General features: G+C 45.3%; 1 protein-coding gene across 2 annotated transcripts in view; it reads left to right on the top strand.

Annotated features, from left to right (window-relative positions):
• Acsl1 (acyl-CoA synthetase long chain family member 1) overlaps positions 1–20,777 on the top strand; it is a 63,605-nt gene extending 42,828 nt beyond the window's left edge. The window contains exons 8-21 of one of the 2 annotated variants that reach the window (XM_028757719.1): positions 3,500–3,532; positions 3,674–3,725; positions 4,191–4,264; positions 6,656–6,733; positions 10,343–10,477; positions 11,704–11,838; positions 12,572–12,667; positions 13,521–13,593; positions 15,325–15,413; positions 15,937–16,053; positions 16,721–16,864; positions 18,122–18,223; positions 18,322–18,393; positions 19,096–20,777. In XM_028757719.1, coding sequence (XP_028613552.1) covers positions 3,500–3,532; positions 3,674–3,725; positions 4,191–4,264; positions 6,656–6,733; positions 10,343–10,477; positions 11,704–11,838; positions 12,572–12,667; positions 13,521–13,593; positions 15,325–15,413; positions 15,937–16,053; positions 16,721–16,864; positions 18,122–18,223; positions 18,322–18,393; positions 19,096–19,236 — 1,341 coding nt within the window. In that variant the 3' untranslated portion in view covers positions 19,237–20,777. Of the gene's footprint in view, positions 1–3,499; positions 3,533–3,673; positions 3,726–4,190; positions 4,265–6,513; positions 6,592–6,655; positions 6,734–10,342; positions 10,478–11,703; positions 11,839–12,571; positions 12,668–13,520; positions 13,594–15,324; positions 15,414–15,936; positions 16,054–16,720; positions 16,865–18,121; positions 18,224–18,321; positions 18,394–19,095 lie in introns of both variants that reach the window. The other variant, XM_028757718.1, reaches the window with a different exon arrangement.
• Positions 20,778–24,809: the final 4,032 nt, after the last annotated feature.

Here is a 24,809-nt window from a genome sequence, read left to right as displayed (position 1 = left end):
CTCTCTCTCTCTCTCTCTCTCTCTCTCTCTCTCTCTCTCTCTCTCTCGGCGTGTGTGTGTGTGTGTGTGTGTGTGTGTGTGTGATGGTACATGTGTGGATATCAGAGGACAGAGAGGACAGGTTGGTGGAATTGATTCTCTTCTCCCACCACTTGGGTGCTGGCGGTCAGTCTTGATCGGCTAGTGCCTCCACTGAGCCATCGCGCCCTCCCTCATCATTTCTTTCTCTGGTTTCTTCTATAGATCTTAGTGAATTTCAATCATGGATTCTTGATTAATTTCTGTCCTGATCAGGATTATTATTGCTGTGATGAAACACCATAACCAAAAGCAAGTTGGGGAGGAAAGAGTTTGTTTGCCTAATACTTCCACATCACTACTCATCATTGAAGGAAGCCAGGGCAAGAACCTGGAAGCAGGAGCTGATGTAGAGACTGTAGAAGGGTGCAGCTTATTGGCTTTCTCCTCATGATTTGTTCAGTTTGTTTTCTTATAGAACCCAGGACCACCAGCCCAGGGATAGCACCCCCAGCAAGGGCTGGCTCTCCTCGATCGATCACTAATTTTACAAATTCCTATAGGCTTACCTGCAGGCAGATTTTATGGAGGGATTTTCTTAATTAAGGTCTCCTTTTCTCAGATGACTTTAGCTTGTCATCTTTTGACTTATTTATTTATCTCTTTCTTATGTTTGATAATGGTATATTTTCAGTTTAGGCACAACGTGACCATTCTAGAATCAGTGGGGTACATATGATCTGACCCCAACACTGACTGGCCTTGGGTTAGGAAGCAAGGAAGCCAGCAGAAGGTCCTTGTCACATGTGCCTCATAGGTAATAGATTCCATAGAAGAAGCTGTGCTGTCACTAAGGCGTAAATCTTTTTGTGAAACTCTTATACATAACAGTTTTAATTCCTAATTTATTAGTTCTCTACCTTCTGTAGAGAATGAGAGGTACAGAGCAGGGCCTGTGGAACCTTTGCTGAGGAACCGGTAGTCCACGTGCATGCAGCGGTGTATACAATACAACTCCAGATGTATTTCTGCCTAGGCTTCACTTTTAGAGTGTAGCTAGCCTTTTACCTAGAATTTTATACTGGAGTGGGTTTTTTTTTTTTTTTGTCGTTGTTTTTGTTTTTTCACTTGTAATCTTTCATGCTATTGAAATCTTTTCCCCTAACTGCCTTTTGGTCCCCTCTTCTGAGAGGCACACATAACATGTTCTTTCCTTTTGCCTTTTTAACCCCTGCATGAAAATGAAACCATTACTTGATGAATGAATGAAGGCTTGTAGTCCGGAGCTTATATTGAAATCCTGTTTTACACTAACCTGCATAATGTAATTTATGCATTTTAGACATTTTTGTAAAGCAAAAGTGAGAAGAGAAGAATGTAAAGTTCACATTATAGTTGATCCTGGGGGTCATTTACGTTAATCTGCATTTACAATAATACCTGTATTTGTAGCATCAAGGTAGAACATAGGCATTTTGGAATATTTGCATCTTTATATCTTAATTATGAACATTTCTAACATACAGACTGTTGAGTAATACAGCATACAGCCATGTTCCCACCTTCCTACTAAATGAAGAGCCAGTGGTTAGAGTTTTAGCTCATCTGCTGCAGGCATGACTTTACTCCTGTATTTATAGTCATATACCCAGCCATGTATTTTATTTTTATTTTATGCATTTTCATTATGCTACAAATTTTGTTATTCATAGATACTCCAATATACTTACCATATACTAGATCTCAGCTTCATTCATTTTTAACCTAAAATGACCACTTTTAAAAGGAATCATTTTTTTTCTAATTAATGGCAAGACAAACTTAAGGCTCTGAAGCCATCGCTGCAAATAATACACCAGTGGAGGTCATGTTTGTTCCCATACATCAAAAGCAAATTGCATGAGATTGTGGCTTTATACCTTACTGGGCATCAACTGAGGAACTAGGAGTCACTTAGGAATGTTGACAGCTCAGCGGAGCCTGATGGTGCAGGCTGTGGTGCCGGCTGTGGTGCCGGCATTTGGGAAGTGGAGGTAGGAGGGGTGATTTCACAGTCATTGTTAGCCGCCTAGCTGCTTTGAGATCAGCACGGCCTACTTGAACGAACTCCTGCCTCAACAACAGCAAGCTGGAGAAAATTTGAATAGATGAGTAGAAATTTGAAGTCAGTGAAGAGTATATGGAAAATACTCTGCAGAAGTCCCATGCTTTAGCTCCTTGTTGACTGTGGGGTGGCTTTTGGTGTTTTGTTTTGAGCTGGTGGCATTGAATGTTGCCCAGGCTGATCTGGAACTTCTAGGGCCAAGCCTTCCTCTTGCCACAGATTATAGGTGTGTGCATAAGTGCCCAGCCCTAGTTGACTTCTAATTAGACACCAGTGTTTTGTTTTTAATCTGTGGTCTATAGTGTATGTAATTTAAATTGATTAAAGGTCTGCTGGGTGGGGTTCCGTGAGCCCTGAACATGTCCATCTCATTTGCATTTTGTGGCAGGTACCAATGTATTCTCAAGCTGCTGTCCACCTTTACTAAGAAAAGAGTATAAGGTTGTTTTCTTTTTCATTTTTCTTTTTGTCCTGAATGGATATGAAGGCTACTTAATGCAGTAAACCGAAGTAGATGCCTGGTGCAGAAGTCTTCACGGAGCAGCTGTTTCTAGAGACAAAGCTTAGCTCTGTCTTAATGCTCACTCCGGAGCGCCCTCCCGGCCTTCTGCAGCCTGCTTCAGTTCCGAGTGCCCGAATCCTTCTTCCCTGAGTATGGAGCGTACATAGCTGAGCAGCCTCGCTAGCGTATAGATCGGGAGGAGGGTTAGTCCTTCTCATGTGTGGGGAGAGCTCACTGAGGCCGAGCCAGGCCATCAGTGAGTACATTCTCTGATGGCAGAGGGTGCTGAGAATCAGCAGGTTTAGTTTCAAACACAAGGCTTTGTTAAAAAGGAGGCTTTGTCAGAGGAAAGGAGAGGGAGGCTGGAATATAACGCAAAGGACGTCTCTGTCTTTGAGATCAATCCCATTTCCAAGGCCATATATGTGCTTTTATGTAAGAGATGGACAACTGGAAAATGGCTTCTTACAACAGTACATACTATGGCTTCTGTTACTTAACATTGCTCAAATGCATTTAATTTGAAAATGGTGGTTTAGCCAGCTGTGAGTGAAGTCTGCAGTAAAGGCAGTAACTTGGGGTGGGGAGGGGCTTCCTTCTTTTATTTTTTTATGTGTATGGGTGTTTTGCCAGCATGTATTTGAAGCACATGTGGGTACCTACCAACTGAGTTCAGAAAAGGGCATCAGATCTCCTAGAACTGACCCACTGGAATCACAGATGGTTTTTGCCATGTGGGTGCTTAGACTGGAACCTAGGTCCCCTGGAGCAGCCAGTGCTCTTAACTGCCAAGCCATCTCCACAGCCCTGACTTTATACTCTTCATAGTTAGAAAATCGTAATACTGAAGTTTTTCTTTCTGTCTTCTAATTCAGGACCTTGGAGGAGTGAACAGAACGAAGCCCAAGGTAAGCAGTTCTACAGCCTTCTACAGCGCTGTTCCTTGCAACATCCAGTCACAGTGGAGACTTGGAAATGCAGATGTGATACCTTGTCGGTTGATCTATTCTATTCTGATTCCTACCCTCTCTTTTTAACATTTTCCTCAGCCTCCAGAACCTGAAGATCTCGCGATAATCTGTTTCACAAGTGGAACCACAGGTATATTTTGAGATGTACTGGCTTCAAAGCAGTATTTGGAAATCCATGATCTCTGCTCCCCCTTTAGATAATGTATTAACTAATTATAGGTGGGGGCAAGAAAACGCGAGCTAGCCAGGGACCAAGGAGGTCATCCTGTTGCTCTGAGACAGTCTCGGGATCTGAGCAGGGCGAGCATCTAGTTAACTCAGATCACTGAGCGTGGCCTCAGATGTACTCCGTCAGTATCTTGGCAGAAGAAGATCCCCAGTTTTCTTCCCCCGTTGATGCACGTGAAGATTTTAATGAATGTTTACGGTAATTTCATGATAGTGAGTTTTCTCTGAAGGATCTCAGGCTGCTCAGAAATTTAGTATTACTCAGTTTGGCCATTTGGTAGAGCTATCTGAAGCCCTGATGATAGAGGGTTTCTGCCATTCTTGGCTGGAATATCTAACCTTGTTCTCCTTCCTGTGTGCTCTGCAGGCAACCCCAAAGGAGCAATGGTCACTCACCAAAACATTATCAACGATTGCTCAGGTTTTATGAAAGCAACAGAGGTAATTCTTAAGAATATTATCATGGTTTTTCCACATTCATTGATTGACTTTAGGCCCCGAGAGAGAGAGAGAGAGAGAGAGAGAGAGAGAGAGAGAGAGAGAGAGAACTAAATCCCTCCTCTTCCTCCAACAGGTCCACATTGTATGTAAGAGCACTGAGGTGTGAATGAGATGGATTTGTAGTGAGGTCAGAAGCCCCCTTCCCTCAGATGCTTTACCTGTGGATCTAAGCCCATAAGCCTTACTGTGACATTAGGATGAATCACCAGATGGAATTCTTGGTGGCTTTCATGTGGAGGAATATTTGAATGTCACCCTTTACTTTTAGGAAAAGACAAAGGAGAAACCTTTCAGTGCCTTTACTAACGTGTTAGGAACCTAATTTTCTTTAAGTTACCAATGAATGTGAAAGACAGCTAGCTGAAGGTTTTAAAATCACTGTTCTGTCCTGTGGTCTGTTTGACTCCATTGTATAAGAAGGATTAAAGTCTGAAACTCTAGTTAACTACATGCCCTCTTAAGGGTTTCTGTCCGCAGGTTTTAGTCTGCACGGGTTGCCAATAACAAAGCACTACAGCCCAAGTGGCTTAAACGACACGTGTTCATTTCCCTCAGTTTAGGAGGCTGAAAGTCCAGGACCAGCCGCCAGCAAGTTTGGTTGTTGGTGAGGGCTCTCTTTAGGGCTTGCAGAGATGGCTGCCTCTTTCTGGGTCCTCTGGTGTCCCTTTCTCTTCTAGAGAGACCAGGCTGCTGGGTCAGAGGTTACTCACTCCCAAATCTAGTCATATCAGGGCCTATCCCCAACACGTGGGGCTTAGGACTGTCCTGTGTGAACTTGGGAGGGGGACAGAGCTCAGTCCCTAACTCCAAAGATAGCGTGCATGCCTATCTTTGCAAAGGTGGCGTCTTTTAAAAGCATACATTTAACGGTATGCTTTTGCAGGCTCTTGGGAGTGTTCTCTAGCCCTGCCTGTGGCAGGAGACTGCCTGCACCTAATAGTTTAGAGAAGTGGACGTCTTTCTTTGGTGGATGCTGGGCTGAGTTTTGAGGATGCTTCCACTTGGTTTTACCCCACTCTCACATTTCTTGTTCTCACCCCCTAACCTTTGTGTGTGGGGGTGTGTGTGTGCTGTATTGTCAAAGCTCAACACTTAAAGTGAAATTCAAATCTTCCAGTAGACCTTCGGGGTCTTTGAGATGACAGAACTTCACTGAAAAACAGTTACACTATCAAGAAGCACTGCCAACTTCTAAACCTTATAACCACAGCACCAGCATGATTTTTTGTGGTTTATCAGAAATTTTTAAAATATGGGTGCTGGGAATGTACCTCAGCAGTAGAAAGCATGCCTTCCATGTTTGAGGTCCTGGCTTCACTTCAGTCCACATTAACACACACACGCACACGCACATACATACACAGACACCCCAACATATATATACTCACACTCTCCTCATGTCTGATTGGCATGACAGCAAGTGTGTGAGCGAGCCTTCTTTGTGTTAATAACATGCACTTACGTGCAAGCCCTAACTGCATACACCCATCCCTAAGAAGACCCACTCTGAGGACAACCAGGCATCCACACTTAGTCTGCCTGTGGGCTCATCTTGGTCGGGATCTTAGAGCGAATCTCTTCAAGCCAGACTTGAGGTTGCAGTAAACACTTTTGCGTGTTTTCCTGACGTGAAGGGAGGCTCAAAGATAAAGATGTTGTTCCAGCTCATCCACTAGAACATTTATACCATCAATCCAAGGTCCTGGGAAACCTTCCTGCTTCCCTTTGCAATATAACAGAGCTGTCCTGTCAGGGAGTGGACCTTATGTTGCTTAAGGGGCAGTGGAACCTGCCTGGTACTGGGGTGTTAACTGAAAGAGGAAGCACAAGGAGCACACAATCTCTCAACACTCTAGTTGGGGCAATATTTTCTTTATGGGGAGGTGGGCAGTAGTTCCGAAGTGGCTATGCCTGGTTATTGGGAATGATTTCCACTCTACTTGACTGAGTGTTGCTTTGGGACAGGGGATGCAGCCCTGTGGTAGAGCACTTGTTAACATGTGCACTGCCCTAGTGCCATCCCCAATAATACTAAAGAAGGAAATTACTTCTTATTCTTTAGTGCAAAAAAAATGCAGACAGAAGAGGTTGTTCTAAGTGTTGAGAGACTGTGCGCCCTGCTCTGAGGGAAATGGGAGGCATCCTGGAAGTCTTAACTTTTCTCTTCTTGCTGGTGTCCTTGCTTTCAGAGTTCATTCATCGCTTCCCCAGATGATGTTCTGATATCTTTCTTGCCTCTCGCCCATATGTTTGAGACCGTTGTAGAGGTAGGCATTTGCTGTGTCTCCCTCCTTGTCTGCGTGCGCCCCGCTAAGTTTTTTTGTCTTCCAGAGTGCACTGACCTTGAATGCCAGTGACACACAGATTTCCTACTTACCACTGGCACACATGTATGAGCAGCAGCTACAGGTAAGTGTGGTGCACAGCCCCTGCACATGCACACAAATGCACACATACACACATACATGCATGCACGCACACACATGCACACACACATGTGGATATACAGGCACACACGTGCATGTGCACACACACAAATACACACCCAGTTACACATTCTTGAGTGCACATGCACACACACACACACACACACACACACACACACACACGATTCTTCACTCAGCCCTATTGGAGCAGCAGTACAGGTTATTAGAAAGAATATGAGCTCTTGTTCTAGATCCATATTGGGTATTTGAACTTTAATCCTGAAGTTGAAAATCCAGAGTCTGAACATTCAAAGAATGCCCTAAGGACACAGTTGTAGGTGAACAATTAGAGGAAGATTTTTTTCCTTTTTTTAAAATTGAAAATAACTTTTTCATGCAGTATATTCTGAACTCTTTCCCCTTCCTCATCTCCCACATACTCCCTCCCCAGTCATCCTTGCCTTCTTTCTCTCCCTCTAGAAAGTAAACAGACCAGTAAAAAACAAAACAAAACAAAACAAATCCAACAAACCAAAATAAGACAAAGCAGACAGACAGACAGACAGGCACACACACATATACACACACGCACACACACAGAGACACAGAGAGATTGAGAAGAGAAGAGACAGGTCACAAAAACCACATATACAGGTACACACACTGGCACACAAAACCCATTAAAACACAAAAATCAGAAATCATGATAGATAAAAGACCAGTAAAGTTTTTTTTAAAAAAAGCATTATGAGACAAAACAGCTCCAAAATTAACTTTGGTTTTATTGTGTGTTGGTCACCTACTACTGGGCATGGGGCATCCCTTTTATGTGATTTGTATATCTGGTTAAACTTCTTTGGAGGAAACTAATTTTCCCCTGGGAATAGTTGTCAATCAAAGATAGCTTCTAAGTTAGGGATAAGGGGCCTGTGTTCAGCACTCCTTAATGCTGGGCCTTCATCTGGCTTAGGAGCTGCAGGTCCTGTGCATGCTGCCACAGTCTCTGTGAGGTCACCTGTGTGTCAGCCCTGTTGTGTCTAGAAGGCCTTATTCTGTCCCCATTGGCTCTAACAGTTTTCCATCTCTTCTTCCATAGAGCTCCCTGAGCTGAGGGGAGGGTTTGATGGAGACATCCCGTTTGGGACTGAGTGTTCCAAGGTCTCTCTCTCACTCTTGGCACATGAGAGTCTCCGTATCAGTCCCATCTCTAAAGGAAAGGTTTTGTATTCGTTGACTTGGAGGCACCTGTTGTGGAAGAAGCTTCTTTTGTGCTTCTCACTGATACACAAATTGGCTGAATCTTCTCACTAATATTCTATGTGCCCTGGGGAAGAAGGGTGGTGTTTAACTGACCTTTGCCTGGGTTCTCTATACATATCTGTGCACCTGGTTTAAAACCTGACCAAGGGCAGGGAGATAACTGAGTTGGTAAGTGATTGTCCTACAGGTATGAAGACCAGAAATCTGTCCCCAGAACCCATGTGAAAGACCAGTTGTGGTGGCAACTTGTCAGCCTAGCATTGGTGAGGTGGAAGACCTTGGGAGCTTGCTAGTCAGCCAGCTTAGCCTAGTCAGTGAGTCCCAGGTGTCAGAGAGAGACCTTGCCTCACAACAAGGCAGATTGTCTCCTGAGGAACACCACTGAGGGTGTCCTCTGACATACATAAGGGCACGTGCGCGCACACACGCACCCCTATACATACCCCTGCACACACACATGAAAGCACAGGCACACACACACATGCACATACACAAGGATCCTTCTTTTTGTTTTCTTGGACAATTTTTATTTTTTACTAGAATAAAAACAGTGGGCAACGTGTATTCCTTATTGAACCTTTCCTGAGACCCATCTGTGTGCCAGGACTCTGGTAGATGCAGGAAACAGTTGTCTAACAGACAGAGGACACTTTGACGGCTGCCCTGTAGGATTTGTGTCTCTCAAAAGGATGGAGGTGCATCAGGGTCTGTCCTCCGTCTTTTGCTCCTTGCACGTCACAGGATCTTAAAAGTTTATGAAGTGCACACACAAGTACCATCTGGTCCAGCAGTTCCCCTTCCAGGTACACACAGAAGTGTTGAAAGCAAGGACGCAAACAGGAGTCTGGACTCCAGGGCTCACACAGAGTTAGTCACAGCAGATGGTGAGTAGGAGCATCTCAAGTGACTATCAGTAGTCAAAGGGGCCAGATGTCCTACAAACAGTGGAACACCTGGAGAAGCTGGGGCTGGTGGCACAGACTTGTAATCCTAGCACCCAGGAGGCAGAGGAGACTCTCTGAATGCAAGGCTGCACTAATCTGCATAGTCCAGACAGGTCAACACAGTGAGACCCTGTCTCCAAAAAGAAAAAAAAAAGTATGCTGTGATATCACGTGAGTCATTAGTGAGCCACAGGTTCTGCCTGTGGCTTTAGAGGTGCGGCTGGGAGCACAGGCTGGCGGCCTCAGTGCTTACCAGAGAACCTCTGTACTTTTCTTTCTTTTGTTTGTTTGTTCACGGTGGTGGGGCAAAGACAGACAGAGAGAGAGAGGAGGAGGTGTGCGTTTGTGGAGGCGCAGACTTGCACACGCCATTGTGTGCATGTGGAGGTCAGAGGACAGCCTTTAGTTGGTGGTCCCTGCCTTTCCCCCTTGCTGTAGAACAGGGTCTCTCTGGCACTTTGTGACCTTGACTAAGTGGCCCCTGAGCTTCTAGAGTCTCCTGTCTTCTCTCCATTTCCCTGTACACTGTACAAGATGTACGTGGCTTTTTTCCATTTGTTTATTTTTTTATTTTGTGTGTACGAATATGGGTGAGCACGGAGGTCAAAGAACAGCTTGTAGGAGTAGGTTCTGTTCTCCCACCATGTGGAGCCTGGGGATTGAACTCAGGTCCTGGGACAAGGCTAGCCAGCACCTTTACCCCCAGAGCCATCACACCATCCCTCACTGTATACTTTTTAGTTTCTGCCTTAAAACTGTTGCTGTTCTGTCATCTTTTGAAATTTTTCTTTTAATTTTTAGCTTAATTTAGGCAGGTGATTTGTCTAATTTAAGTGGCCATTACACTTTGCAGGAGAGAGGGAGAGCCTCATGAGGTATAAACTTGCCCATACCCACTTGGAGTCCTGACTCCAGCCGGTTCAGTGTATTTTCAAAAAGTTTTACTTAAATACAAAAAAATGGAAATGAGATTTTAATAAGCCTAGTTTGAAGGCAGTGGGTATTTATTTTGAGAATAAATACGTTCTCAAGTTCCTGGAAGGCTAAAAATATTTGAGATGTATAACACATAACCCATCCAACAGCTGTTGCTTGTTAGCCCCAGATAGCCCTTCTCCTTACAATTAGGAAGAGCCTCCCCTGGTTTTACACTAACTCCTGTATCATTGGGATGGTGGAAATACTAAGTTCCCATGTCTGTACAGAGGCAGGTACATGCAAACATATTTTAAAAAAAAAAAAGAGGAAGCTACCCATATTTAGGAAGTCTAAAGACTTCTGGAAGCTGGTTTGAAACCTTAACCCTGCAGGCTCCCCTGCTGCGTGTCAGAGTGCAGTGGAGGACTCCTTGCAATGCTGACAGGTGTGCTGTCTGTGTTCACTCTTAGTGTGTAATGCTGTGTCACGGAGCTAAGATAGGATTTTTCCAAGGAGATATCAGGCTGCTTATGGACGACCTCAAGGTGCTTCAGCCCACCATCTTCCCCGTGGTTCCCCGACTGCTGAACCGGATGTTTGACAGAGTGAGTCCCAAGCAAGAAAGGGTAGGGGACAGAAGGTGGGGCTGTGAGTCCTGGGGCCAATCTGATGAGGGGTCAGCCACGCACCCTCTGTGGCCATCCGTCTGCTCATTCCCATAGAATGTCCGTGTCCACCTCCACAGTAGTAGAACTGAGTTACCGCACAGAACTGTTGGTAAGAGGAGACACACAGCACACTGTAGGTTTTTTGCTGGGAGGTGCAGGGTCAGTTTACTTTTTCCTGGTCTCTGATTGGCAACTCTCATCTAAAAAACAGACTGTTCTCCCTGTTTCATCCAGGTGCTAAATGGAGCATATAGATACCTATGAGATGGTTTTATTAATTGTCCCCCCAACCCTCTTGTGCCTGAACTGTCACTTCACTGCACTGAGAGAAGTGCCAAGGCCACAGCAGGGACTGAGAAGATGTGGCTTCTGCCACCTCAGCCTAGACTGCTCAGCCCATGCGTGGTCAGTCTTCAGCTGGGTACTGTTAGTACTTTACTCTTCTCCCGGAGGCTTCTGTCATCTCTAGGAATCTTGTTAGTTTTTAAGTCTGTTCTTTCAAAAAGCCTTTGAACAGTTCCACTGAGATGTAATTTCACGTATGTACAGTTTGCCCTCTCGAGGTGTGTACTGCAGGCCCTGAGGGTGGGGCTCCACCTCGTGCATGCCCAGGATCCAGCCAAGCAGTCAGAGCGTGGATGGTTAGTTCAGCAGTCTCGGTGCTGGTGCTACCATTTAAAACACTTCCAACACCCCAGGGAAGAACCCTGGGGTTCTTTACCTACTCTTTATCACCCCACCCTCCTGCCTCCTAGACTCCTAAGCAACCAGTATCATACCTTCAAAATACACATTTCAGTATTTTATAGCTTTTTATAGCCAACTACTATTCCAGTGTATGGTTAGAACACATGGTATCTAGCCATTCCTTCATTTATGGTCGTTTGGGTGATTTCAGCTTTTGGCTGTTGGAAATATCCTTCCTTCCTTGTAGACACTTGTACGCAGGTTTCTGTGATCATGTTTTCATTTCTTGTAGAGTTGGGCCACAGGGTAGATTTACACTTAATAGCTAGAGGGTCTGGTCAGTAGCTTTCCAGAGCAGTGTCCACCCCTCTGGCAGCCACAAGTTTCCTAGGTACAATATCCAGCACACTGTTGTTCCCCCCTCTTTGTTTTGTCTGTCTTAGAAGATGTGAAAACCTTACTTCTTGCCTCATTAGATTTTTGGACAAGCAAACACTTCAGTGAAGCGATGGCTATTGGACTTTGCCTCCAAAAGGAAAGAGGCAGAGCTTCGCAGTGGCATCGTCAGAAACAACAGCCTGTGGGATAAACTCATCTTTCACAAGATACAGGTAGCAGATACACTCCCCTCTCATATTTCCCATGGAAAGTGTGTGTGTGTGTGGGAGGGGGTGCAGGAAATGATGCAGTTCTATAACCCCAGTTAGGTGGCTTAGGTAGGAAGATTCCAAGTTCAAGGCTAGCCTAGGCAATTTAGTGAAACCCATTTGCAAAACTTAGACTTACTTGCAAACTAAAAAGAGGGGTAGAGACACAGCTAGCTCAGCGGTAGAATGCTTGCCTAGCATGCACACAGCCTTGAGGTATCAACCACTTAGACGCACGCACACACACACACACACACACACACACACGCAGGCCCACAGGGTTGGAGGTGGTATGAAGTCAAGAGAAAATAACTGGTCTAGGTGGAAGGATTTGGGGTATTTTAGCCTGCCTTCCGCTTTTCTGGAAGTCTGCCACTCCAGAAGTAACGGTTTAAACCTGAGATTAAGAATGTGTAATAGCAGATGCTGTCCCAAATGCCAAAATGTAGGAGTTGCCACAAATCTGATCCCTAGGTCACCCAGCAGCGGAGCCTTAGCACCAAGTCTGCTAGGAGGAAATGTACAGCTCCAGGAGGGATGAGCTTGGTCCTGGGTCCTGATGTGAACACTATCCCAAGCTGCCCGTGCCAGCTGCAGGGAGGCTGGTTGGCTGTGACACGGGGACCTAAGCAAGTGTGTGACAGAGGACCTCTGACTTCTGCATGTGTAACTCTATAACTTCTCTCTGTCTTCCAAGTCGAGCCTGGGTGGAAAAGTTCGGCTGATGATCACAGGAGCAGCCCCAGTGTCGGCCACAGTGCTGACGTTTCTGAGGACGGCGCTCGGCTGTCAGGTGAGGCTCATCAACACCTGATAGTCCCAGGCTTCGTCATGTTATGGGCTGATTCACTGACGGGCAAAAACGTATGTGTGTTTTCCTTTTACAACATGGTGTGTGAATACATCAGGTAATCACTAAATTACCGCACATACTTGTCAATTTTGTGTGTGGTGAGAACACGTAGAAAGCACGCAGCTATTAGCAAGTAGAGAGTACAGTATATTTTACTCTGTGGTCCACGAGATTGTCCCCGAGCTTATGCCTGTCTGTATATAGTAGATCACTTGCGCTCAGTCTTCTTCCACCAACTCGTGTGTTCACCCAGCATGTCCCCAGCCCCCAGCCCCCAGCCCCTCATCTGAACATGTCTTGGTTTGCTTGGAAGGTAGGTTAGCTCCAGATTTCCTAGAGAAATAAATCTGTGTGTGTTTTACTCTAGATAAAATAATTTTATCTAGGGTAAGGCTTGAGCCGTGTCTTTAGAGTGTGGCTTCAGGGATGGCATGGGTCATCAGAGGTAAGCCTACCACACACTGCTGAGAGGATGTCATAAAAGCGGCTGGGGTTTGTGGTGACACTCAGGACAGGTGTGAGACAACCTGGACCAGCAGAACAGGGCTACTACCAGGTAGATAGTGACCCATCCAATGGCGGCTCCCCCTTCCCTGACACAGGAAGTCGAGTAGGAAGGTAAACATGGAAGATGTTTGGGGTGCGTATTATGCTGTTGAGTGTACTTACTAAACTGAAAGCTAAAAGATTTCAGAGGCTAGGATTCCTTGGGAGTTAGTAAAACTTGATTTCTTGTGCACTTCCTGCAAAGACATGGTTGTCCCGCGTTAATAGTGTCTTGTTTCTTGCTAAGTTCTATGAAGGCTACGGACAGACCGAGTGCACTGCTGGTTGCTGCCTGAGCTTGCCTGGAGACTGGACGGCAGGTATGGTTGGCAGGAGAGCCATTTCCCAACTCCTCATTGGAGTTCGAGGTTGGGATGACTAGAAATGGATTCGTTGTTGATTGGGTCATTAACCTCCTTAGGCCTCAGGCAAGTAGTCCTGAGGTGGGTAGAAAATGGTTGCAGTACCCAGGTGCTTAGGCTGTGACACACCCTAGCAGAGGCATCTGGACAGAAGGTGCCTCCTCCAGCAGATTTGCTACTGACTGAGCAGGCTCTCATCATTTGCTGGTGGTTTTAACCCAAATGTAGCTCTTCCAGTTGTATATGTGCCAAGCCAGGTGTTGAATCTGCTGATAGAAATGAACACAAACCCTTTATCTCAAGAAAACATAGTAGACGATAGCCACAGAGGTTGTTGGGCCTCTACAGTAGATAAGGTCTGTAGGAACGGCGTATGATGGACACCGTGTGAGTGTTAACTGGGAGACACTTTGAGAATGTTAAAGTTACAGATGTTGCTTAAATAGCATTGTGCTGTGGGGTCGTAAAGCACACTGCAAAGCTTTATGCTACTCTCTGTAGCCCTTTTGTAGGTTCCTCTGCTGCACATCAGTTAATGAGCATCCCTGACCTTTGGTATAGTATAGATCTAATAACTATCTACTAATGTGACCCTAGCATCTATGCCTCATACTGTAATTCTACAGGAATCAGTGCAGACACTCTGGAAGCATCGTTATACCTTCAGTTTTTAGCATCAGGTTTCTTAACAGCCATAGAATTTAGAATAACAATCTCTGTATGTTAAGATTATTAAAGCGTAAGTATTATTAATGTATCTGTTATTGTTATATTAGGAAAAGACACCCTGTCCTGGTTTGCTTAGCTGCTGTGATAAATCACCATGACCAAAAGCAACTTGGGAAGGAAGGGATTTATCTCATATTACTGCTCTCAAGTCATACTCTATCAAAGGCAGAGCCAGGACAGGAGCCCAAGGCAGGAACGGAAGCAGAGGCCACAGAGGAATTCCGCTGGCCTGCTATCCATGGCTTGTTCAGCTGGGCTCTCCCCACACCACTCATTAATCAGATGCCCCACAGAGTTGCCTACAAGGTCCCCCATTCCAGGTGACCTAGTTTGTGTCTAGTTGTCAAAAACTAACCAACACACACCGGATCCCTCCCTCTCTTAGACAACAGAGTTAAATTGACTGTGGCAATAATAGATTTCAGTGTAAAAACACACTCATCTAAAAACAATGGCTGTGTCAGCCCGAGTCAAAGGATGTGTCAGAGAAGAATCAGGTTGTACAGAGCTACCTGTGATTTTCTTAGAGAGTGAGGACATTAAGAAGTTTGACACTGGGTGTGGTAGTGCAAGCCTGTCCCAGCACTGGCAAGTAGAGGCCGGGGTGGGTGGAGCTAATCCAGTCATGGACTTGAGGTAACAGTTTTATTTAGAAGGCAAGGCTCCAGGTGTCTGTAACCAACCTTCAGATCAGTGGCCAGAGTTTAAATGTTGAAAATGTAATCAAAATCTCAGAACTGGGAGAGTCCTGAGAAGACTTTTGGGTGTTCTCCCCTCTCTTTGAGAAAGAAGCTCTCTTAAATTATTTTACCGGGTGTGTGTGTGTGGGGGGGGGGCTGTAATTACAAAATCCAGAACTCTATAGCAGCTGTTACTAAGAGGGAGCATGTCCATTGTAAACATGCTTTGGCCTCAGACCATTGTAGTGTGCTTTAAATGATTCTCCCATTTTCTTTGTAGGCCATGTTGGTGCCCCCATGCCTTGCAATTATATAAAGCTTGTAGATGTGGAAGACATGAATTACCTGGCTGCCAAGGGTGAGGGTGAGGTGAGTGAGGGCCTGTCTGTCGCTGGTGAGTAGCATCTCCTGTAATAGCTGGCTGTTAGGAGCACAGTTCCGGGAGCACTCAATACAGCTATTAAGCCTGGTTCTGTTGGAGAGCTTGGTGTCAAGCAGGTCAATTCAAAGGTACATTTATGCTTGATTCCCAGGGGTTGGAGGCAGGATACTTTAGTCCTTCCTTGGGACCAAGAACATGACACACAAGCCCCAGTGAGGCTTGTCTCCAGTCTGCTAATGGCCCTGCCTGTGCTGGTTAGAAAGCCTAATTATGCAAGTGATGTCATCTGATCTGAGGCTTGCATTACCCCTACTCCTGAGGTCAGTAGGAAAGGAAGTGGGGGGCACTAGAAATGTCTCTCAAGGTCCTAATGGGACTTTGGTAATTCCCAATAGAACAGAGGACTGAAGCCTTCTAGATAAACGTTGGGACACACACACACACACACACACACACATAGTTTTCTTGGAAATCTCTGGTAAATGTTGTGAACAGACCATCTCTTCTTAGGTGTGTGTGAAAGGGGCAAATGTGTTCAAAGGCTACTTGAAAGACCCAGCAAGAACAGCCGAAGCCCTGGATAAAGATGGCTGGTTGCACACAGGGGACATTGGAAAATGGCTGCCAGTAAGTCAACACCTCTCTTCTTTGCAGATGGCTTTGTCTGGATGCAGGGAGGAACATGTTTCTCCTGCTACATGCACAGCCTGTGACTTTTGTACCCCACCTCTCTCCTCTCCTTTATCTCCTGCAGGAGACATGCTTATACTCTCTGCACACTAGTTAAAATGTTGACTTTTACTGTAGCACAATGCTTTTGTTTTGCCGCCTAATATTAGTTCATTGCTGCTTCCTCTTTAGCATCCAAAAACAAAACAAAAAGCCCTGGATTTTTACATCAAGTAATGCCTTGATTTTGGTGCTTGCAAATATTCCTACAGTTTTATATGTGTTGGGACTGACTTCCCAAAGTTCTAAAACGTTTGCCTTCCCTAAAAAGTGGGAAAGGCCTAGGAGATTTGGTCTTTGTCCATGGAGTGCTATGAAAAGGTAAGACTATGTCCTGGCTGTCAGGAACACATTTGGTGAGCAGGATATGTGTGTCCCCACTTCAGACTGGAGGCTAAATAATATATAAGTCTGATGCTAAGTGGGGAAGTGGAAACCACATGGGCTCTGGAATCTCTCTCTGCATGGCCAAGTGGCCCTAGGCAACTTCAAATACCTTGTACAGTGACGATGGTGGAAAGCCAGCCCGGAGCTCACCCGTCGCCCCTTCCTCTCTGGTACACAGAATGGCACCTTGAAGATTATCGACAGGAAAAAGCACATATTTAAACTAGCCCAAGGAGAGTACATAGCACCAGAAAAGATTGAAAATATCTACCTGCGGAGTGAAGCCGTGGCCCAGGTGTTTGTCCACGGAGAAAGCTTGCAGGTATGCTCTCCCTAGGTTAGACTGTTGCTGGGCAGTGCGAGGTCACATGAAGTACAGGGACTTGTAAGGTGATGGGCACTAGGCATGGTGGAACACGCCCACAGTCCCAGCCCTGGGGAGGGGGAGGGAACATGAGTTAGAGGCCAGCCTGGTTACTTAGGGAGACCTTGTCTCAAGAGTTAAAACAGAAAGGTGATTGACAGTTGGAGTCAGTACCGTTGACCTTTATAAATGTGGTCTAGACTAGCACTGACCCACTATCGGGCCACTACTGCAGTGGCCCTCCCTCCCTGTCCTCCAAAGCTGTTTCTCTTCAGTCTCTGGATCTCCATGTTGACTTTAGTAAATTCATCTGGAGTACCAATAGTAATGGGATAGAGATACTCGGGGTTTCTAATGTAACTATGAATGAAAATATTAATAGTTATTGAATAGAACACAGTTTTATATTTTTAAAGATAATTTTATTTTATATGTGTGAATGCATGTATGTTTGCACCAAATGGTAACCTGTGGAGGTCAGAAGAAATCACTAGACTCCATGGATGGAGTTATGGATGGTTGTGAGCCCCTGTGTGGGAGTCGAGAACTGAACCTAGGTCCTCTGCAGGAGCAACAAGTGTTCTTAACTACCGAGTCCTCTCTCCACCTCCAAGTTTTACATTTTTGTTTTGAGACAGGATTTCTCTTTGTCATCTTGGCTGTCCTGGAACTTATTCTGTAGACCAGACTCAAACTCACAGAGATCCTCCTGCCTCAGCCTCCCACATACTGGGATATTCATCCTAAATGATTCTTTTGAGAAAATTATGTTGTAAGTCAGGCATATTTAATGTTGAAAACAAAAATTAGTATTCTAATTAAATATGAAATTTCCAGAAGTATACACAGCCTCGCACACTTGTAATCCTACTGCTTAGGAGGTAGAAGTGAGAGGATTAGGAGTGTAAGGTCAATCTCAGCCATGTAGCTAGTTCAAAGCTAGCCTGAGCTACATGAGACCCTGGTCTCAAAGCAAAAATCAAAACCAAGTAAAAAGGTACATATTGAAGTAAATGGAAATTACGTTTTTGTTAGATTTTGATTTCCAGTGACTGGTTGTGTCTGAACTTTGGGGATGATAGTTCCTCATCTGGGCTCAGGCAGCCCTGGAAAGAAATAGCATTCTGAGAGACAGCTCGCGTAATATTACCAGATAATCCCACAGGCCTGCGGTGCAGGCAAACAACTGTAGTGAGTCACTTGTCTGTGTTGTAGGCCTTTCTCATAGCAGTTGTGGTGCCCGACGTTGAGAGCTTTCCTTCCTGGGCAGAGAAGAGAGGATTTCAGGGGTCCTTCGAAGAACTGTGCAGGAACAAGGTGAGGCTGAAGTGTCCCGGCTATCTTCCATCTCTCCACTCCGTCCTCAGCACCTATAGATATGAGAGAAAATAATCTGATTTTTCTTACATTATTAGGATATCAATAAAGCTATCATGGAAGACATGGTGAAACTTGGGAAGGATGCTGGCCTGAAGCCATTTGAACAGGTATGGCTTTGATCAAGGGCATGAATTTAGTATAGAACAGAGTCTGGCTTGAAGATTTTTTAAATGTCTATTTGTTTATGTATTTTGTGCATTTGCACGTGTTGCTGGGAATTGAACTCAGAACTCAGGAAGACCAGCCAGTGTTCTTAACCCCTGTGCTATCTCTCCAGCCCTGATTTGAAGATTTTTAATGAGTAGATTTTAGAAGTTGGAGAGTGGACCTAAAGACTAGGAATAGTTTGATGTAAAGGTTTTGTTTTTTTTTAAGATGTGTGTGTGTGTGTGTGTGTGTATGTGTATATGTATTTGTACATGAATACAGGTGCCAAAGAGTCCAAAGGTATCAAATCTGGACTGGGGTTACTGACAGGTGGGAGCTGCCCACCTTGTATTCTAGGATTTGAACCTGAGTCTTCTGGAAGAACAGGAAGTGCTCTTAACCGCTGAGCTATATCTCCAGTGCCAGGGTGCTTACTCAATAAGCCACTTCTCTCTTCCCTGAGGTTTCCACACCATCCTGAGTTCTGTCCTAACAGAACCCACATCCACTGCTTGAGAAAGTACAGTGAAGGGTGAGGGTGGGTTGGTGCCTTAATGGTCTTCATCCCCTCTGAGAACTTCCTTTCTCTTTAGACTCCTTAGGGGATGTCTGTGTGTCTGTCCTTATGTCCCTTCCACTTTAACAGCTGTGTTTATTCACAGGTCAAAGGCATTGCTGTGCACCCGGAATTATTTTCTATTGACAACGGCCTTCTGACTCCAACCCTGAAGGCAAAAAGGCCAGAACTCCGGAACTATTTCAGGTCTCAGATAGATGAGCTGTACTCCACCATCAAGATCTAATGTGAGGAAGAAGACTTAGAAGAAATGGCTCACCTCCACAATCCTCCTCGTACCAATGGCCTTCGAGTTGGTAACTTTGCCTGCAGCGAGTGTGGGAAACGAAATGCCATGCCGGACTTGTCCACAGGGTCTCACCATAGGGATAGTCGAGGGCACGGAACACTGCCTTACTTACAGTCACCTGTGTTGCAGCCCATGATCCTGGGGACACACAATTTCCAAAACGAGCCTTAAACATTATAAAGGGGAACCCATAAAAGTGCTAAGTTATTTAAGACTTCTTCAACCAATAAGGTGGGTGTTACAACCTCTGTCTCCTGTTTTTGTAACTGAGGGGTTAGGACTTGCTCTTTCTGATATGTCTGCTGCTTGCTGCACATTCTGCAGCTGTCTGCTGCTCTGAAGAGTACAGTACACTGGAGGAAAGCTGTCCCTTTAAGAACAACTGTCCAGGCTGAAGAAAGTCACAGTGGACCAGAGATTTTTCTTTTAACCCCTTCCCTGCCCGCCCCTTGCCCCTTTCCCTCCCTCACAACTTCACATGCAGTGCACTCACATGGCCTGTCTGGTTTGTAAGGCTTCCAGGCCGTCCCTGCTGTGCCTGCTGGAAACCTCAGACCCTCCTCAGAACGATGTGGGTGCCCAGTCTCAGAAAACAAAATGGTGGCTCCCGAATTGAGCCAGTAGCTTGTGGCTCACACAGATGTTCTCAGACTCCTCTCCAAATCTGGTCTCCTGCCACCCTCCCCTTTGTCCCAGGGGTTATAAGAAATCCTGCCTTAGACTCTGCAATGAAGATGGTATTTCAGAGAATGATCTGGATCGGCCATGCTCAACTGTGATGCCTCCATTGCTGTCCACCTGCTCGTCTTGGAACCAGCTCGTGTCTGCAATGGCCTCTGGGCTCCAAACGTGGTTTTCCTAGCAAATGATAATGTGGTGATCCACTTGCTTATTTTTTTCCTCCCAATTAAACTCAGGCAAAGCATGTCTTCAAAACTATTTAGGGAGTTGATACACGTGGGTACTTATTAAAATGGACAGTAATAAGAAACTATCCTTATTATAAAACTACCTGATTTATGTGAAATGCATTCGACAAGCCAAAAATCTGGGGTGAAGAAATCTGGGGAAAAAAATCATATCCTGGGATTTACTTCCCAAGGTATATATATATTTTTTAAGTTAATCTGGGAAATTAACAGCATTTCACTTTACTGCGAGTCTTTGCCACATCTGACCTACCCAAGCTGTTGTTGATCCATTTGAAGCCACTGTCGTTGGCTGTGTGACTGCGTGTGTCATTGAAGCACAACCGGGTTTGCACTAAAGAACCGTCATTGTAATAACACTATTTGGTAGCCTAACTTCATATTCGTAATTCTTAATTGCACAGGAAGTTGATAATTTGTCACAACGGGGTTTTGAATGTTTGCTTTCAGTGTTGGCTATTTCTATGTTTTATAAACCAAAAACAGAATTTCAAAAAAAAAAAACAATGAAGGAAACCAAAATAAATATTTCTGCATTTGGAGTGAGTGGAGAATGTCTTTCGAGTGCATTGTGACATTTGGGACAGCCAAAGTGTGCACCTTGAGGAAGCACGGCTTGGAAACCATCGCTTCCTTCCCGTCCCTGGTCTCTCCCCAGTCCAGTCTTGCTATGGCGCTTCAAATACTGTCCGTCACCTCTCTACCAGCTCATCTGCTCACACCCTCCCATGCCTCCAGGAAGAGCATCGTGGTATAGATGCTACGCTAGAGATGATAAGAGTCTCTGCTCTCTCCCTTATCACAGAGCTGCTTTGCTTGAAAAGGACAGTGTCAGGAGACGTTAGCTGCTGTTGATCTGCAGTGATGATGGGTTTAACTTCCCTGTTTGTAGTAACTCTTTCTTGTTTATAAGGAAAAAAAAGAGCAGCCTTGCTCTTAAACTTGCCTGGCCTCCTCCTTGTCACCAGGCGTTTATTGGCTCCCAATTTCTTTCAAGCCTGTTGTGCTTAATTCCACCACTGCAAGTGTTACCACATCAACCTCTTCCCATTTGTGTTTGTGAGGGTTGGGGGATGTTATTTTGCTTTTAAGAGGAAGACAGACAGACAGACAGACACACACACACACACACACACACACACACACACACACACTGTCTGTATGAGTTCTTAATAACCCCAGGCTGGTCTTGAACTCACTCTGTTGCCAAAGGACTGTTTGAACTCTTCCTGCTTCAGCCTCCAGAACAGCTGAACGTATAGGCTTGTGATACCAGTCTATTCTTTCAGATTTATGGTCAGTTTATGTTTGTGTTCGTCCCCTCAAGCCCAGGTTTATATATCTGACCCAGCTTGTTCCGCTTTCTGTTGCTGTAACACAGTATCAGAGACAGAGTGGTTTGTAAAGAATTAAGATGATTTAGCTCATAGTTCTAGAGCCTGGGAAGCCAGAGGACAAGCTGCCACCATCTTAACTTATGTAAGGGTGCAGTTGTGGGTTTAAAGACATTCATATTCATGTACCAGCATCTGTTTAGACGACATCTGGCAGAGTCCCAAAGTGGGTACAGATTATTTCAGGTACAGGGGCCTATGAGGGATGGACAAGCTTGCTTTTTTTCTAAACTTCTTGTTCATTTTTTTTTGTAAAGTTCAGATCACGCACCCCGATCCCTTTCCCCATCCCTTATACCGTCCTTGCAACTCCTGGCAAAAGGAAACAGTAAACAAACAAACAAACAAATAAATACCATGGAAGCTGTGGTGTGTCACACACGCTTTTGTTCAAAAGTCTTCACGTGCAAACGTTCATTGCAACGAGTCATTGGTCTGGTTCAAGGCTTCTGACTTCTGCTTCGCCATCAATACTGGATCCTCTTCTGGACTCTTCTGGGATATCCTGTGGTTGCCCTGTGTCATGGAGATCTTGCAGGTTTGATTCTGAAAGAACAGTACTTCCTGCGCTCCAGCGGCTCACAGATGGGGTAGATGTTGGGGAGAGACAAGTCAAAGCCCGGGATGTGGGCCTGGGTGGTAGCCGAGTTTGCTAGCCCTATAGCTTTTCCAGGACAGAGCCACCAGGGCCAGCTCTCCCGGTGGAAAACAGCTCTCTGGCTTTGCCCAGCTGAGGGGCAGGGCCAGTTCTGTTCCTGGCACAGCTGGCAAGTCTTGGGATAGACACTCATATCATCAGGGCAAGCTCTCTGGTGCAGGCTGGGTGATGTGCAGGGCTACTCTCCTGAGAGCTGCAGGCTAGGCTTGCTTTTTATTTTATTTCATGTAGATGGGTGGTTTTTGCCTCCGTGTTATCACCACACGGTAAGGGGGCCCTAGATCAGACTGAAGCTGAATTTACAGAATGTTGTTAGCTACCATGTAGGCATTGGGAATGGAACTCTAGTTCTCTTAACCACTGAGCCATCTCTCCAGCTGCCAAGCTTGCTTTTCTAACAGACCTACCTGTAAAGACAAATTATTCCTTTGATAACCCATCACTATGCAAGTGGATTAACCCATTCGTGACAACAGAGCCGATCACCTCTCCAAATACATAGACTTTTGGGAGTTACAGTTCTAATGCACTCGTGGCTTCTAGTCCAGACTACCTTTGTTTTAAAAATCCCATTTTGCCTTCCTCTTTCTCTCTTCCCCTGATTGAAGTATGAGGTGTTGAGAACACATATTATTTTTAGCCCCCAAACCAGGGACTTAGAAACTAGTGAATAGTCAATAAATCTTGACATTCAGAGCAAAGTTGTAACAAACAGGTGGTTTGGTTTGTCCTGGTGACATGATCATATGAGTATCTTAACCTGTTTTAAGCATCTGGCTCCCGAGAGGTTCACATCCCTGTGGTACCACTGGCACAAGCAGAACTTCATCTTCCAAAGCACAAACTTGGTGTCTGTTAGTAACTCCCACACTCCCTTTCGCCTGCCTCAGCCCCTGGCCCAACTCCACTCTGCTTCCTCTCTGAATTTGAATGTATCTCCTTACAGGATGCACTTACAGTGGCATCAGGTAGCTTTGTTCCTTTCATGGCTGGGTATTCATCTTAGCATGTTACAAGGCTCAGCTGTATTTTCGAATGTGTCACAACACCCTACACATATTCTTTTCTTTTTCTTTTTTAGATTTGGGGATTTTTTTTTTCTGTGTAGACTCTGCCTCCCAAGTGCTGGTATTAAAAGGTCTGTGCCACCCCTTCCTCCTCCTGCCCCCTCCCACCTTCTTCCCTTTTAGGCGGAACAGTATTCCACTGTTTGTAGGATATTTGGTGCCCGTTTGACTACTGATAGTCACTTGAGATGCTCCTACTCACCATCTGCTGTGAATAACTCTGTGTGTGCCCTGGTGTACAACTTGTTTTGAGTCCCTGTTGTTAAGACTTCTGTTGTATACCCAGAAGTGAATTTGCTGGACCTTATGATAACTGTGTGCATATACCTTTTTTTTTTGAACTGCAATAATGTTTTCCACAGTGACTGTACCATTGTACTTTTTGAACAGCAGTGTCCTTTGTTTTTATAATAGTGACTTGGTAGCTATGGTTTCCATTTGTATTCCCAAGGCAACCACTGATACCTGGCATCTCTGCTCCAAGGTCATTTATACATCTGCAGAGAGGTCTGAAAGTCCTTTGGCCCCTTTAAAAACTGAGTTCCTGAAGCCGGGGGGTGGGGGGGAGAAGGGAAGAGGGGGAGAAGAAAGGAGAGAGGAGAGAGAGGAGAGAGAGGAGAGAGAGGAGAGAGAGAGAGAGAGAGAGAGAGAGAGGGAGAGAGAGAGAGAGAGAGAGAGAGAGAGAGAGAGAGAGAGAGAGAGTTAGAAGCACTTGCTGCTCTTGCAGAAGACCCAAGCTCAGTACCCTGCTCTCCTGTGGTAAGCTTACAACTGTAACTCCACACAGAGGGATCTAATTCTGACTTCTGTCCTCTATGGGTACCAGTCAAATGTGGTACTCGTACATTTAATGCAGGCAAACCCTCATATGCACAGAATAAAGAAAAACCTTTAACAGTTGAGTTCTTTGGGCATAGTGTTATTGAACTATGGGCATTCTTCAGTCAGGCTATCAGTCCTGAGTACCACTTTTGATTCATTTAAGTCGATCTGCTGAAGCAGCACTGGCCTGGGATGGTCTTTCTTCCCACAAACTATGGCTGCATCTCAGAAACCCACTGGACTCTGCCTCTTGCCTCTCCTGAAAGACAAGTGACTTCAGGGTGTCTCTGCCTAACCATAAGGCACTTCCTTCTTCCCTCCAGGCTCACTGTATATTAAGCATCTTAGCAACTGCCAGAACAGCTGGTCTTCTAATAGACACTGAGCCAGGGGCTGAGAGCCAAGAACTGAAGAGCATTTCACTGCAGGGAAGGCTAGTCTGGCAGCAGTGTGCTACCCTGCTGCTCTGGAAGCTCAAGTCAGCTGCTCCCTCCAGGCCAGCCAGGACACACCCTCACTTAATATCTAACCCCCAGAAGGCAGTCTATCTTTAAGGATAGCTAGCATTTAGTAAATATTTTGGCCTTTTGATCTGCATAGACTAATGACTAGAACCTCTGGAGTTTACCACAAGCCAGAT

The sequence above is a fragment of the Grammomys surdaster genome, unplaced genomic scaffold, assembly GCF_004785775.1.
Source record: "Grammomys surdaster isolate TR1022 unplaced genomic scaffold, NIH_TR_1.0 126178, whole genome shotgun sequence".
In the NCBI taxonomy this organism is placed as follows: Eukaryota; Metazoa; Chordata; class Mammalia; order Rodentia; family Muridae; genus Grammomys; species Grammomys surdaster.
This window is presented reverse-complemented; position numbering and strand designations above follow the sequence as displayed.